This window comes from Camelus ferus, chromosome 14 (assembly GCF_009834535.1).
Source record: "Camelus ferus isolate YT-003-E chromosome 14, BCGSAC_Cfer_1.0, whole genome shotgun sequence".
Lineage (NCBI taxonomy): Eukaryota > Metazoa > Chordata > Mammalia > Artiodactyla > Camelidae > Camelus > Camelus ferus.
Window position 1 is genome coordinate 20793663 of NC_045709.1, and position 16882 is coordinate 20810544.

The window sequence follows — 16882 nt, forward strand, 5'->3', positions numbered from 1 at the left end:
CTTAAAGTCTGTGTATTTTACTGTATGAAAACTTCTTGTAGAAAAAGTGGGTGATGGGTAAATTGGGCTCATTTTACTGTTCTCTCTACTTCTTTTATATGTTTGAAATTTTTCTTAAGAAAAAAGAAAAAGAGAAGAAGGAAGAAATCTACCACAATATTGGAAACAGGACAATTATTTAAATTAGAGTCCTGGAATGATAGGGGGCAGGTTGAGTGACACCTTTCAGGTTCAAACGTGTCGTTGGATGCAGTGGGGTTCTACCTTATCGGAACACTCATGCAGTGTCGCAGCACTGGGGTTGGGCTGAGTTTTTTGACCCAGGCATTAAAAGGAGAGAGCACAAAGTAACTCATTCAGTCTTCCCTGATGTAGTTCCCATTTGCTAGAACCAGCTTCATTATCGGTGTCATCAAAATGCCTGTTTGATATTCTCACCTGTAAAACTGATGCTTCCTCATCTCTCAAGGAAAAAAACAGTGAAAAGAAATTTTCTTTGATGTGCCTTGGTTATAGGATTGAGACATGCTCAAGTCAGTGAATAATAGGCCCAGGAGGAAAGGGACTCAGGGCTTTCCAGGGCGAGCCTAACCCTAAAGAGACCTCGCATGGTGGTTGCTGTCCCCTGCGTGCCTCCTGTTGGGACTATGTCCACGGAGCAGCCCACACTGCCGTTTTTGTGTCTATTGACTTGTGTCCACTTTAATGTTTGAAAGGTAGCAATCTCCCTGGGGATATGATGATGACTAGAAATGACCAGCGGTGGTGCTTGAAGTAAGAGTTAGGGAGCAGGGATGGTCAGGGGAAGTTTTCACGACAAGGCTGACTGATCCTGACCGCGTGCAAATAGGAGCAGGCTCTGACGTGGTGCGTGCCTGGGGGCTGTGCAACCACGGCTTTCTGATAACGTCCTGAATGACGGCCAGACGAGGTCAACATTCGGTCCCAGAGGCATGCTGACAGGATGGTAGGACGATGTTACCAGAGGCATCTGTGGCCCGGAGGTGGATCTTTCCCTCAAATCCTACCCCAAATGGATACCGTTTACCCACTGTTTAAGTTTTAGAATGTAAATCTATTATCTAATGGTTCTGAAGACCAGAAGTCCGAAACCTGTCTCCCTGGGCTAAGGTCAAGGTGTCGACAGGGCTGCTTCCTCCAGGACACTCTAGGAAGGGACCTGTTTCCTTGCCTTCCCAGCTCTGAGGGGCCACCTGCACTCCTTGTGTGCCCCCTTCCTCCATATTCAAAGCCAGCATCCTAGCCTCTCTCTGACCCGGCTTTCATCATCACATTTTGCATCTTCCCTTCTGACTGAAGCTTGTTTTGACCTGGGTTTGGCCCTTGTCCCTCAGACAGCCTCACGCCTCAAGGGACGCTGGCCCCCAGCCCAGCTCCGGGAGCGAGCCTGCTTAGTCAAAGGAGATCCTGTGGCTGTACCCTCCCTCCCCAGTGATCTGTGCAGAAACGAACTCACGTCTGTTTCCTCCACGTAAACGTGAATGCCATGAGAATGTGAATGTTCATCTGTTTTGCCAAGAACCTGGAACAGTGCTGGGCTCCTAGTTCTCACTGAATAAATGAATTCATTTTTTTCATTCCTCTTCAGCAAACTTTAATTGACCACCTACGCTGCGTCTGAGTGCTGGGGATGAAAAGGTATCTAAGACTCAAGGAGTCTAGCAGGGGAGGCAGCACAGCAGTTCCCTGACAACGCGCCATGTAGCTGTCGTGAAGTCACACGGAGAAGGCTGGCGGGCACTGACGGGGCAGCGGATTTCCCTGCAGGAGGTGTGCAAGGCTTTCCAGGACCTCTGACACTGAGTGGCTCACGGAAGATGAGTGGAGATTTGCCAGGTGAAGAATTAGGGCAGATGTAGTGTGACCACGTAACTTGCGCCAATCAGGACACTTTGGAGAGTGAAAGGAAGGTTATTAATAATCACACCGGACAACAAGTGTAAACAGAGTGTTCTGGGAAAACCAGGCCATGTGCTCGTTCTTGGCGGAAGGAGCAGCTTAGGCGAAGGCAGAGGCAGTAGAAGCCCCCCCGGAGGAGACACTCAGTGTGCTGGAATAGAGTGGGGCAGGCTAGGGGAGGGGCCGGGGCTGGCCTGGAGGGTGGGGTCTGATGTGAGGGACCTATTCTGGCGGGGAAAGAACTTCAGCTTGGCCCTCCAGCACTGGGGACTTGGGAAAGCTGCTCAGCGGGAGAGCACCAGGACCAGATTTGCATCTGGGGACGCCAGACCGGGCCATCATGGGGAGAAAGGACTGGAGGGGCAGAGACTGGAGGAGAGAAACCAGACCAGAGGCTGGTGCAGCGGCTCATGAGGGGATGGTGGGCCCTGATCTGAAGCAGGATGGGAGGGAGGTTCAGAAGGAAATACACACACTAGGTGTTCCAGAGGTGGGACTGACTGGGCTGCCTGGAGGGGCAGAGGAGGGCAAGTGGACGTGGATGATGCTCAAGTTTCCATTCTTGGTGAATGGTGGCTTCTGCTCTCCTTTTCCTCGGGATGGTGACAGGCAGAGAATGACCTCAGCTGCTTGGCGGACTCTGAATCTTGTCAGGGAGCAGATTCAGGAAGCTTAGTCTCGCAGGGCCAAGTGCCTGGCCAAGTGGGCGATCCGGACGCTGAGTCACTCAGCCCACAGGGTCAGCACAGGTGGAAAAGAGGCAGTCAAGGTGGTTCCCGAGGATGAGGGGAGCCCTTGAAGGGGAGGTACAGAAACAGCCGGGCAGTGGAGCGGGGACGAGGCCTGGCTTCCTGCTGAGCCACAGGCAGGCCTTGTGGGTGCGTAGCCTCTGCACCTGCTGGTCGTGCGTGATTCCAACCAAGCAAGGATCCCGGAGCGGGCCTATGGAAGCTCTGGGAAGTCAAGCCTGAGGGTGGAGAACCACACTGGGTGGCAGAAGAGGTGAATCTCCAGGCAAGTCCACGGAAGTGATCTGTGCTCTAGGGGCCCAGAGTGGAGAGGAACTCAGTATAAACTGAACACATCATTGTCTGTCTTCAAGTCCTTGGTCTTTTTCTTTTTCTTTTTTTTTTTTGAGGGGGGGTTAATTGTTTTTTAATTAATTAACTAATTAATTAAAATGAAGGTACTGGGGATTGAACCCAGGACCTCGCGCATGCTAAGCATGCACTCTACCACTGAGCCGTACCCTCCCCCTTGGTGAGTGTTTTTGAATGATTGTTTTTTTATTTCAGTAAAACATACATAATATAGCACTTAGCATTTTAACCACTTCTAAGTATCCAGTTCAGTGGCATCGAGTACATTCGCATTGTTGTGCAGCCATCGCTTCTGTGTATACTGCAAACCCCCTCGTCATCCTCCAGAGAGGTTCCGCGCCCATTAAACCCCACTCCTCCCAGTCCTGGCAACCACCATCTTGCCTTTCATCTCTATGAATTTGACTATTTTACTCAATTCACGTGAGTGGAATTATACAGTATTCGTTTTTTTGTGACTGGCTTATTTCATGCACAGTGTCCTCAAGGCTCATCCATATTGTAGCAGGTGTCAGAATTTTGTTCCTTTTTCAGGCCGAATAATATTCCATTATATATATTTACCATATTTTGTTTATCCATTCATCATCAATGGACATGTGCATTGTTCCCACATTTTGTTATTGTGAATTCATCACTTTCTGAATCAGCAACCACGCACACTTCTGACGTAACTATCTTGCTAGGAGACGAGAGGAAAGATTCCAAGTGAACAGCCGCACACTCTTACTTCATTCATCCTGGGGGCTGGCTGCAGTTCCAAGTACTTAGGGGCAATGTCTCATTTAATCTTCCCCACAACCTGATGGAGTCAGGGTCTCCCCCTTTGTATAACGAGAAAACTGGAGCTTGTTCAGGATCACAGACTGGACATCGTGCAGGGGCAGAGGGGAGGGAGTCAACCAAGTCTTCTAACACCCTGATTAACTTGAAACCTGCTAGTATTTCAGGGGTCAACCACTGCTAACTGTTGTAGAGCTTTATAAAGTTTGTTTTGCCCTTTATTATTTTGGTTGCCTATTTCCTACTACTTAATAATGATTGACAGTGGAATTCTTTTTTTTTTTTAATGGAAGTACTGGGGATTGAACCAAGACCTCCTGCATGCTAAGCATGTGCTCTCCCACTGAGCTATTACCCCCCACCCCCAACAGTGGAATTCTTCAAATAAAAGACTCCTTGCTTCTTACGGCAGCAGAGGGGAAGAAGCAGTGGTTCTGGGGATGAAGTGTACCCAGTCGGCAGGAGAGCAGCCCCAGGCTTGGACCTCAGAAAGATGGGCACGCATTTCCCTGTTACCTGGAAGACATAGTAAAAGAAATTCTGGTATAATCTGTCATTTGTGTATCTTCAAGTTCTGGGCCAGAAAGTAGACACATCTGCTCCTGTGTTTTTAAAAAAAAAAAAAAAGTAAAATTTCTACCATGTTTGGTAGAATTGACCAAAGGGAATTGGGAAAGGCTAATGGAAAGAAAAAAAAGCCCTACCAAAAACCCCAGAAAAGGTTAAAAAGCAGAAGTGCCTGGGAGGACGAGACTGTTCCTGTGCTGGGAAGAGCCCGGGGCTGTTCTGGGGATGGGGTTGGGCGCAAGATTGCGTGATGCTGATCGTGTGATTGTTGACTCCATGACCACGGGAGGGACTGTGGTCACCTTACCTCCTCTCTGTTTGGCCTTGAGGATGGACCTCTAGGAACACGAACAGGAATTCCTGGATTCACTTCCCTTCTCCCCATCTCTCACTTCCTCCACAGCTTCTTCCTTTTGACTCTTGAAACAGGAAGACAAAAGGCCTCTTGGGAAGAGACCTTTGTCTTTCCCAACCCGCAGCATCTGAGCCCGTGAGGGCCAGAGGAGAGTCCTAAGGAGGGAATTGTCAGTTCAAGTGTGTGTCCTGCTTAGGCAGAGAGACTGGAGTTAGACTGGCATTGTAAGTTACTTGACAAAAATTCTTGTTTAGATTGTGCCTAATATTTAAGAATATTGTCACATAACTATGTCTTTTACTTACATTTTTAGAAAAAATCAATTTACTTCAGTTTTGAAATAGTTATCCATTTGCATGGCTCAAAACTCAAAAAGCATAAAGAAGTATATAGTGAAAATTCTCTCTTCCATCTTGTTTCCCAGCTCACTCATTCCCACTTCCTCAGTCATGGGAAATCACCGTTAACAGTTTCTGGCATATCTGACAGGAGTTTCTTTATGCTAAATATATTTTGGAAATTTTGCTGTTGGTGAAGTTTGCTCCGGTTGGCTGTTTTAATAGAGTGTTTTTTAGAAGGAAGAAATGGAAGCCATGTCCGTTTCTCTCAAGTCATGACAAGCTTGCATGGCTCAAGACAACCCACCCTGGGGTAAGCTCCCCCAACACCAGGTGCCCTAGGGAGGCTCATTAAGGTCAAGAGCAAGGAAGCATGGTGGATGCTAAGATGCAAAAAATGACAGTGGAATCATACATTAGAACCAAACTCCAAGCACATGGTTAAACTCGGGTAAACCATGTAGAAAAATCACCCTGAACATTTTGAGAAGTAGGTCGTGGGGAGAGGGCAGGATGAAGTGAGAAGCTGTCTCCATAGGAAAACCGAAAGGCACAATAAAGAAAATCACAGTTACGACTGGGGAAGTTAGACGTAGGTGCTTGAGACTTTCTGGAGTCCAAAAAGTACATTGTCTTTTCTTTCTCTGATGAATTGGCAGCCTGATGGCCCTTCTTGCCCATCTTGACTTTTAAAATGTTGATACTGAAAGTCCATTCAAAGCTCTCCAGTTTGTGCTGAGTGCCAGGCACTACTCTATAACCATGTCTCCATTTTTTTTTTCTAATTTTTGTTTAATTTTGAGGGGGAGGTGATATTTGTGTATTATCATTATTATTATTTTTTTGTTTAACAGAGGTACCGGGGATGGAACCCATGACCTTGTGCATGCTACGCACGCACACACTCTACCACTGAGCTCTCCCCTCTCCCCGCCCCCTGTGTCTCTATGTTTTATCCTCATTAATTCTGAGATGGGCATAATCATTACCCTTGTTTTCCAGATAAGGAAATGAGACAAAGAAACATCCAGCTGACTCTACTTTGTAGCTAAAACCTGCACGCAGGTCCCGAAGGAATCAGTGCCTCTGAACCTCATTCGACTAGAATCAAAATGAGGCACTTCCACGTGAGCTGGGTTAGCGGAGCGGGTACAAGTGAGACCTCTGGAGCCACATTAAACATCCTGGTTCCACTGCAGGCTAGTTGTACAACCTGGGGAAAGTGATCTCTGTGCCTCAGTTTCCTTTTGAAAATGGGCATGATCATCACACCTACTCCACTGAGTTGTTACGAGGATTTGAGAAAATGCTCGGTGAGAAGGTAAGTCCTTGGAAAGCACTCCCTGTCATTATGGATGTCTTACATGCCTCCCCGCCCCTCCCCACCACTTCCTTCCCCGCCCCATCACAGGCAGCATTTCACTCATTTGTGTTAGTTAGTGCTAACACATCTCCCCAGATGCCTTCGGGGAGAAGAGAGGTGGCAGAAATACATGAAGTGACATGTGGTTAACTGGTGGCAGGAAGAGTAACAGAAAATATGAAGTGGCTTGCCAGGAACTGGGCAGTACAAGACTTGGGTAAAATTATTCAAATGAAACCATTCAAAATCATTGTGCTGACTGAATGGATTAAGCTTGGTCCTAATTTGTTTACTTGCTTGGTCCCTGAGTTTATTTGGGTACAATTTGTAGCTTGTACACTCAGGAAGGCCCAAAAGAAGTCAGTTGCACACAAACTCCTGTTTCCCTATGCACAATGAAGCTCTCTGTAAAGCTGATACAGCTGCAGGTAAAAACTGTGTTCTAAGCCCAGAACATCCCTCTCAAGCTCTGGGGGCAAAAGTGTGATGTTTCAGTCCAATCTTATCTTCAACTGCATTACATATGATAAAAAACACCCCAGCCAGTGCAGTACCTAGCCCATAGAGGACTCTGTGTTTGTGCCCTTCCTTAGGCTGGGGAGATGAGGCACTGAGGTTTGCCGTTAGGATCTATGATATCACCTGTGAATTTAGATAGCTATAAAATCAAGTAAACACAGCTCCATACTATTCTACCAGAAATCCATTTGGAAAAGCCCTTGTTCTCATATAAAATTAGATATAAAGCTGATGGCATCTGTTCCTGTGACAGTTTAGGATTCGTGGACGAGGGAATCTGGGTGGGCAGCAGAGATGGAGATGGGGCTCAAATTCTGGTACATAGACCTGTTTGCTGGAACAGAATAGCAAGAGAGGAAGACAGAACGATGATAGACTTTTATCCAAATAGGCAAGACAGACAGGATCCAGGGCCATGGCGACACTGGTCCAAGGCCCAGGCACAACCTGGAGGCCTAAGCAGGATGGAACATAGCAAGAAAGAACTCAGGTGGGTGATACTTCCAAGTCTAGGTGGGAAAACAGGAGGTGAGCAGTCCCAGGTACCCTATGTGTGGTTGTGAAAAACAGGCCCTAGCACTCCAGGGAGGCAGGTGCCTGGAGAACCAGACCAGCTACTATGGGACTTGGCTATATTCTGTTTGCAATTTTTTTCCCCCAAGCAAGCTGATACTGGAAATCACTATGGAAACAGCATTCATGTACCAGACATCTGTTTTTCACCTAAATTTTGTTGAATGTTTTTGAATGTTTTGAACTTATGAGGTAAAGCATATCTGATTTTAGAGATTTGTCTGAATTTCTGCGGCACTGAAATGGGGGAACCCAAAAAAGGACCCCAATCAGTACAGTTCCTCCAATGGTGAAATATCGCCAGCTTTCTAATACAATAATTTATAAAGTTATTCTACTAACTTGAACTTCTTTTTCAAATGGGAAGAAGTGAAGCCAAGCTGTCTGGGTTGAGGCCTTCCCTATTTTCCAATTCAACTTTCAGAACAAATATATTTAGAAATTATATTTATAACCATATTCTAAATGTATGGTCAAACAGCAGGAGGAAATGCATCATTTTTATTTAATTAATTTGTCTTTCGATAAATTACGGTGTTTTGACCCAGCTGATTCACCCATGTAAAAAGAAACAAACCACCTTAGATTTTAAGAGCTTGGGACGCTGGGTTACCGTAAAGCAGGTTTCCTCCCACCGCACCCAGAATTATCGTGATCACCACCAGTTTTCTGTCTGGGCAGTGGGGGAGAGCTGGCCCTTCGCCCTTGGTGGAGGCTGCGGGTCAGTCCCTTCCAGGATTAGCGCTGGTCGTGAGTCGCCCCCGGTGCCCCTCTCGCCCCTGCCCGGGCTCGCGGGCTCTAGGACCGCGAGGGACGCGGGCGGGAGGCGTGCCCACCCGAGCCCCGCCTCGGCCAGGCGCGGGGTGTGGCCGGCGCCGGAGTTCCCCGTCTCGCGCGCTCCGAGGCCGAGCAGGCTTGCGCGGGGGAGTGGGCGGGGCCGGTGCGCGGAGTGGGCGGGGCGCGCCGCCGGGCCGCGCAGCTGCTAGGCAGGCCGGGCATTAGGGCCTCAGCGGAGCCCGCTCCCCAGCGCGCTGGGCGGGGTGTGCGGCGGGCGGCTTCGCGGGCAGGCGCGGGCCCCGAGGCAGCGGCTGCGCCCTGCGACGGGGAGGAGCCGGGGGCGGGCGGCCGGCAGGCGGGGGCTGGGGCCCGCGGCGGGGAGAGCCGGAGCGCCGGCGGCGGCGACGGCAGCGGCGGCTTAGCAGGCTCAGTTCGTGGGTCCGCGGCGGCTCGGGGTCCGCCCGCGGGCTGCGGTGCGAGCGGGCGGCGCGGCTGCCCTCCTCCCCCGCCCGCCGCCGCCGCTGTGATTGGGTGGAAGATGGCGCTGGGCGGATGGAAATCCTAATGACAGTCTCCAAATTCGCCTCCATCTGTACCATGGTAGGTGCGACGGGAGGGCGGCGGGCGGGCGGGCGGCCGGGCCCCGCCGGCAGCCCTCGTCCCCGCCCCTCGCCGCCCGCGGGGCCTGGCGCGGGTCCGGCGGCCGGGCGGGGGCGGCGCGCGGCCGGGCGGGGGCGGTTGGACAGTGGGGCGCGAGCGCGGGCGGAGAGACCCCGGGAGCGGGCGGCGCGAGGGTGGCGGCGGGGGTGGGTGCCGGTCGTCGGTGCCCCGGGCTCGGCCGCTCTGTCCCCCCGCGGCGTCGGGGCGCCCCGGGCTGTGGGCGCGCGAGCGGGGCGCGGGCCTGGTCGGGGATGGAGGTGGAAGGACGCGAGCAGCGCCCGCGTTTCCGTCCGCGGCGGCTGGGCCGGGTGGCAGGGTCCCAGGGCGTGGGGTCTGCGGCAGGAAGGCAGGGTCTCCTTCCCGGCCGGGAGGGGACGGAAATCAGGCTCGGGTTTCCTTCCCGCGCCTCTGGCGAGGCCAAGACCCCCCACCGGGGCCGAGGGACGGGGTGTGTGTGTGAAGGTGGAAACTTTAAATAAGTGCTGTTGAAAAATTTCCCCCTTTTCTACTCTTCCTGAGAGGAAGAGCTCTCTCGTTTCCACCGTGTGTCCAGGTGGCAGTCTTGTCTTTGCGAATCCACGTTAATCTCGAAAACAGCTTAAGCATTCCTGTCATTTGTTTACTTTAATGTGCCAGTTGCATCTGCGTGCGGTTTCAAGTATTCCTGGGCAGGAACTGACGGCGAGGGTTGCTGTATGTTTGTTATTGGGGCATTTAAATCGACTTTCAGGGGAAAGTGCTAATGCCTGTTGAAAAGTCCCGAGTTAAGCAGAACGTGTGTGCATTTAAATCTTGGTGTTTTGTGCTTGGCCAGAAGGACCTGTTTTCCAAACAATGGGGCGAATTCGTTTCATCAGCTCCTTAAGACTTCCATTTAGCGATCTTAATGATGAGCCGTCACAGAAAAAAGTTATTCTTCACAACGTGGCCTAGTGATTATGTTATTATAGACTTCTGAAATCTTTCCTTCAGTTTTCTGTCTTACTGGCCCTCTTTATTCATACAGGAAATCCCCCAAGCAATCTTCCATTTAAAGGTAGTACGTTTCATGTACCTTTCTTTAAGGTGTGAATCAGATCGGAAAGATGCTTTAAAAGCAGATTCTATAGGGCACTCTGGGGAACAGTATGAAAAATGGCTGAAATCAGATGGGATTAAAGTCTACAGTATTAAATCATATTGAAGGATGAATCACTGAAGAATCCATTTTCTCAAATGGGTGTTTGTTTTTCTCTCAACTCACATTTTAAGAAAGCATTGATGTTAAAGGGACTGTATTAAGAGGATTTCCCAGGGTCGTGTAGATTAATTATTTTTAGCTATGCCAGTTATTATCTTACTTTATTTCAAAAGGAATGTGATAATTAAATCTTTGAAAGTGATAATCTTGCCAGATTGCTGAGCTACACAGATTGTTTGGATCATAGTTCAGTTGTCAAAGTCTAGAGTTTCTGAGTGTTGTGTTATTATTTACTGACCTGTTCATCCGCTCAAGTGTATCAGGTATACATTTAGCGCCTACTAAGTACTAGAGATTAAGCTGAGTGCTGGGGATACAGCAGTGACCAAGACTGCTTCTGCTTTCATGGTGTTTACATTCTAGTTAAGGGAGACAAACAGTATTTACATAAACGTATTAATACGTGCTCTAACCAGGTTAAGAAAATGAGGCACAGAGAGATTTGCCAAGTCACGCACTGAGTAAGTGGGATTTTGATCTCAAGAATTTTAGACCTCTAAGGTCTTTCTAGGGCTGCTGTACAGGTGCATTAACTGTGTGTGGCCTGTGTGTATCATTGGTGGATACAGAAACATCAGGGCCTGGCCAAATGAGATTGCTCCAAACGTAGTGTTAAAATTGGGTGTGTCTGTGTTCCTATTTGAATAAATTCTGGTGTGCTCCCAGAATGGTGCTGCACATCTCAAAGTGATCTGCAGTCTTATTCTTTAAAGAAAACTTCATTCTATCTTCTGACAGTTACAAAACTGACAGTCAAGAAAAGCAAAGATACTTACCTCTATGCCTTTGTGAATTTCTGGCACGTTCATAGCTGTTTCAAGCAGGTAGCCCTACTTGAATAATTCTATGCCTGCCCATCCCCCACATTTAATTTCACAGCATTTTTGTCATCTCAGTAGCACTTACCATGCTTCCTGTATTGTAAATTTTTCTCTTAATCTGTTCATTAGATTGTAAAGACCGTAAGGGGAAGGACTGTCATTTTATTTCTGCAGTTGGTGGAGTTGTGCAGACAGTAGAGGTTTCCCAGAGCCCTTCGTTTCTCCTGCCCATGTCCAGGGGGAGTGAGTCCGGTAAAACGTGGTTGAGGTTGGGGTTGTGTGGGGAGTGGTGGAGAGAACAGGGGCCGCACCAAAACAGAACGATTTCTCAGAGAATCAGCAGGTGGGAAAAGATTTATAACGAGTTTGAAATTTTATTCCGTAAATAAGAACGGCGACGTAATATTGTCATTTGTCAGCATAAAGTACCTGGGCAAATCAGCAGTACCTTAATTGGTCTGAGTAACTGTTAAAAGCAAATCTCTTCAGATATGCCTCATTCTAGATTACTGTTCCGCTGACGGGTGAACATTAATGAAGTTTGTTTCTCTTAGGTTCGTGTTTTAGCCTGACCCAAATGAATGATTATGTTTAGGCTGCAGTGAATACATTTTCAAGGTACCTGTAGAAATGCCTCTTGTTATTGGTCCAAGAAATAATTTCAGTATCATGTGGTGCTTGTTTTGCTGCTAAAGTAGCTTCAGACTTGGCAAAGAGCAGCTGCCTAGTGTTTAATAGTGTGCTTAACAGTTGTGAAATAATGGGGAGAGTGGCTGAACACATATAGAGGGGTGGCCTGTGTTTTGAAATTGAAGTGGGAGTTGTAGAGGAGCTTTTGGTGGCCCAGGACTAGAAAGTGACAGCACAGGTCAGGGTCAGGGCTGCCCGAGGAGCGCGGTGGTGGGGGCTCCGCACTCTTCAGGTTCCAGTGGTGGGAGTCCCCGCTGGGAGCGGGTATTGGGAGAGGGTTGGCTGAAGGAGAAGTTGTTCTGGTGAAGGTGGTAGGTCATGGGGGCCCTGCCTGGCTACTTTCCACCCCCCGACACTAGGGGGTCATCTCCATCCCCTAGAACACGGTGAGGCCGAGGCCACAAATCAGCTGCTCAGTGGGAGTTTTACTTCAAAAAACCTTGACTAGCGCGGCACCCTGGGCGTGGGAACCGTATGTAACAGTGAATAACTGGCTTATTGCAGGAAGGTCCCAGGTGAGACCAGCTGTTTGTCTTGTCTAATTGTTTGAGTCTCACTGAGACTTGAGTCACTGACCAGGAGTCAAATGTGTGTGTGGTCAGTGCAGTTTATCACTCCAGAAAGAGGGAAGGAGAGAAAACCGCAAAGCCTGTGCCTTGTTGGGGATGGGGCGGAGGGATTCATATAGTCAGAATATTAAATAGTAAAATTCCTTGTTCCTTTTTCAAGAAATAGGATGGATATAATTCTTTTATTAGTGAAATATTTAATTAATTTTTGTTAATGTTTTATTAGTAAAATAGTATTTCTGTGATAGGAACATTCAAGCTAAGTTGCCATTGGTTTACTAATTTTGCTGTTTCTAATGTTGATTTAAGAGGGATGAAAACTTCAAAAATAAGGAGTCTTCTGTCATATAAACGGTTGGTTTAATACTGATAAAGAATGTTTGAACATGTGTTTCAGGACCTTAGTGGAGAGAATGTTTAGAATAAGTATGATAAATGTTTCATATAAGCCTGCTGATCTTTTGAATTTGACTAAAATGCATATTGGACATTAAAAATTATACGTAGGAGTTTGGGATTAGCAGATACAAACTGCTATATATAAAGTAGATAAACAGCAAGGTCCTACTGCAGTGCACAGGGAACTGTATTCAATATCCTGTATTATACCATAATGGAAAAGAATATGAAAAAGAATATATATAGCCGAATCACTTTGCTGTACACCAGAAACTAACACAACACTGTAAATCAATTATACTTTAATAAAAATTTTTTAAAAAATTATACATGCTCATTATAGAAAATTTGGAAAATGCTCTATAAAAAAGAGTTTGGAAACTCTTAAGGAAGCACAAAGAAAACAACTTTACTTCCCAGTGCTTATTTTGTCTTTTTAAAAAAATTTAATTGAGCTTGTACCCCAGATAAAATTTTACATTTTAGTTTTCGCCGTGTGTTATTGGCACTGACCACAAGTAAAGGTAAGACCATTGGGATTTGAAACTTTTAATATGCTTAGAAAGTATGGTTTTAAATATCATGTTCCATTATGTGCAACATGTGTGAAGATACTGGTCTCATTTTGTTATGTGTGACTTTGCTTATTACCTCCTGTGGTTTTCTGCTTCCACCTCTGGTTTTTATAATAAATCTCAAAGTAGGCTAATTATTTACTCTCCCACGATCCATGTGGCCTGTTTCAGCCAGACTTACAATAATGTACCTGCTTATCTTTGGTTCTGGGCTTCTGACCAAGCCCCCAGAGACTGAGTCCACTTCCATTTTGTCATAAGTTTCTTTCTTCCTGCCTTTAAAGTCACATTTATTGAAGCTTTCCTGAAAATCTACTGTCCCGAGAAAGATTATTTAAGCATCTGTTTACTTAGTATTAATTCCTTTCCAGAAACCTTCATTTTTTTAGATTTAAATAATCTAATTTTGTTTTGATTTCTCTTTCAGTAGTTCAATTCCAGAAACTTAAAAGAGCAATTGGACCAGAAGGAAACTTCTAGTCTGGGTTTTGACATTTAGATCTGTACATATGGGGAAGTCTCTAAAGCCTTCCAAGCTTTGTAAAATGAAGGGTTTGGACTAGACACTGGCAAATGCTCTGTGTTTCCTTCTACATGTAAAACTCAGTGTTCTCTGATCCGTTGAGAGTTTATAAATGATTATTGATAGCATTTTGGGAACTCTAATCATGTTTAATTCATCAGTCAATTAATTATTTTCTTTTTTCCATTTTGACCCCCTTCACCCATCTCTCCCCTCTCCCCTTCCACCTCTGGCAACCATCAGTCTGTTCTCTATGAGCTTGTGGGGGGGGTTGTTTTTTAAATTACACATATGAGTGAGATAATTTATTTGTCTTTCTCTGTCTGATATACTTCATTTAGCATAATACTTTCTAGGTCCATCCATGTTGTCACAAATGGCAAGATTTTAGTCTTTTCTATGGGTGAGTAATATTCCGTTGTATTCATACACCACAGCTTCTTTATCCTTTCATCCGTTGGTGGTCATTTTGGTTGTTTCCGTATCTCAGCTGTTGTAAATAATGCCGCAGTGAACATAGGGATGCATTTGTCTTTTTGAATTAGTGTTTTCATTTTCTTCAGTAAATATCCAGAAGTGGAATTGCTGGATTGTGTGGTAGTTTTAGTTTTAATTTTTTTGAGGAGCATCGATACTGTTTTCTGTAGTGGCTGCATCAATTTGCATTCCCAAAAGCAGTGCACAAGGGTTCCCTTTTCTCCACATCCTCAGCAACACTTGTTATTTCTCATCTTTTTGATGATAGCCATTCTGATGGGTGTGAGGTGATATGTCATTGTGGGTTTTTTTTTAACGGAGGTACTGGGGATTGAACCCATTGGGCCTTGTGCATGCTGAGCACACGCTGCCACTGAGCTCTGCCCTCCCCCGATGTGTCACTGTGGTGTTGATTTCAGTTTCCCCCATGACTAGTGATGTAGAGCGTCTCTTCATGTGCCTGTTGGCCGTCTGTGTGTCATCTTTCAAATCAGATCCTAAGCCATCTTTAAATTAGATTGTTTTTGCTGTTGAATTGTATGAATTCTTTTATCTATTTTGGATGCCAGTCCCTTATCAGATACGTGGTTTGCAGTGTTTTCTCCCACTCAGTAGGTTGGGCCTAACTGTGTTTTAGGGAATGTGAGGAGCATAGAGTCAGATACAGTTAAATGGCTTATACCTAGTTTCCCAGTTTTTTTTAACTGTTATAGAATTTATGGAAGGTTGCAGCCCAAAGTAGATGTATTTCTTTTTTCGAAAGTATTTAGTGGAGGTTAGTGATACCATTTTATCCACTGACAGGCTCATGCACACAGCTATTTACCTATTTTTGACATTTTTTTCTTTTCCAATACCATTTAAAAAAAGATTTGAATTGGGGCACTTTTTTGAGATTCTATGTTTATTCCCCTCGGTGTGAGTGTGACCTTGCACAAGTTCCTTCTCTGTGCCGTGGCTTTTTTATCTGTAGATGAGAGCGAAGTAATACCCAGTTCACAGGGTTGTAGACTGGCACCTAATCCCTCTGTGGTGCTGGTGGCTATTATTATCACCTTTATAAAATGATTTATTTTCTCCCCTCAGTGTGTAAGGAGGACTTGTTGGCAGTACTAATTAATGCCAGCTCAGCAAGTACTGGGAACCAAAATTGAATTTTTTAAATAAAATGCAGTTATTTTAGTTCATTTTCATCACGAGAAACAGTTTATTAATGGTATAGGCCTCTGCGAAAGCATACATTTATTTTGAAGTTAAAAGGGTTAGATTATACTACAAACTAAGGACGTAGATTGGCTTTTCCCCTTGTTTTGAATAGTTTGTAGAAAGAGATTATATTTCTTTTGTCTGGGAATAAAAATGTTCTAATTTGTGACATTCTCAAAAATGTTTTAGATGTTTAGGTAAGTTGGGAATACTGCTTTCAGAAGAAAAATCTTACTTTTTATAGTAAAAAAAAAAAAGCACACCAACCTTTTGTCATGGTTAAAATGAGACGTAGGCTTCAGGCCGTGTTCCCTTTATATTTACTGGTGTTTCCTGGGGCCGTATCATTGCACTGATCCCCTCCTGCCTCTGTCCTTCTCATCACCTGCCGTGCAAATGCCCACCTCCCTTTTAGGTCGCTTGTCTGAAACCTCTCCTTGTTTCTTGGGCTGGAAGAGGATTATTTAAATATCTGTAAAGTACTTTGTTGAAAGAAAAAGGTAAATGCTGGATATTACGAGGAGTTATGGGCTACAGAATTAAAAACTCAGAGACCCAGTGTTGTTGAAAATACCTAAATATAAGACTCACTCAGTTAAAACCCTATGCACAGAATTTGTGTTAGAAGGAGATGAAAGAGACAGTTTACATACATCATTTGTTTTGGAAGAGAAACCGTTCAGCCTTTGCTTTCACGAAAGTACTCAGTCGAGAAGGGTTTTGGGAGAGCGTGAAGTCCGTGACAGTTGGTACAGAACGTGCTGGCGTGGGATGCCCTAGACCGTCCTCATCCTCTGTGCTCACTGGCTTATTCTTTTCTGCTGCTTCTCCAAAAGAAAGATTATTAGCTTTTTCTAAGAATTTTGGGGTGTCTGCAGAGCGATGTATAAGCTTGCGTAGAATCTCCATCTGTAGTAATCCACACGTCTAAAACTGTGCCAAAGAAAATTTTTTCCAAGTTAAAACAAGAAGTGGATGTTTTTTCAGTGATAACTGACAGATGTTCTTATTGAAATGCTTCTTAGGTGCGGGAGCCAACCATGTGTTTCCGACTTGTGAACAGTGGTTTAATCATGGTGTCTTTTAATGGAGTTAGAGCACTGTTGCTTTTGATTTTATTTCAGTGCTTTTTACTTTAGTGACCTAAGTAAGCTTTCTGCCTGGCAGTGAATAAGTGTGTGAGTGCTTTTTATGGGAGGAGGGGTGACTTTATCATTTTTAAGTTAATAGCGATGTGTTCTGTTTTTTGTTTTCGTAAAGAGTGCCTTTTCTTCATAAGTATTTCCGGAAGTGCTCATGGAGATGTCGTGTCAGGGTGGATGTGGGTATTGAGGGTGCAAAGATGGGAGCATGAGAAGCTCTGGTCTTGCAGAGCTTCCCATTCAGTGTTTCCCTGGTGGGTTACAGTTGTGTAGAGAAAGAAGTCC

At 45.8% G+C, this 16882-nt stretch overlaps 1 protein-coding gene across 1 annotated transcript in view; it reads left to right on the forward strand.

The window, feature by feature from the left end:
* Positions 1-8568: 8568 nt before the first annotated feature.
* Positions 8569-16882, forward strand: part of USP12 (ubiquitin specific peptidase 12) — a 68654-nt gene continuing 60340 nt past the window's right edge. Inside the window, exon 1 of the mRNA XM_032496410.1 lies at positions 8569-8895. Within this exon, the coding sequence (XP_032352301.1) occupies positions 8848-8895 (48 nt within the window). The 5' untranslated portion in view covers positions 8569-8847. The remainder of the gene's footprint in view (positions 8896-16882) is intronic.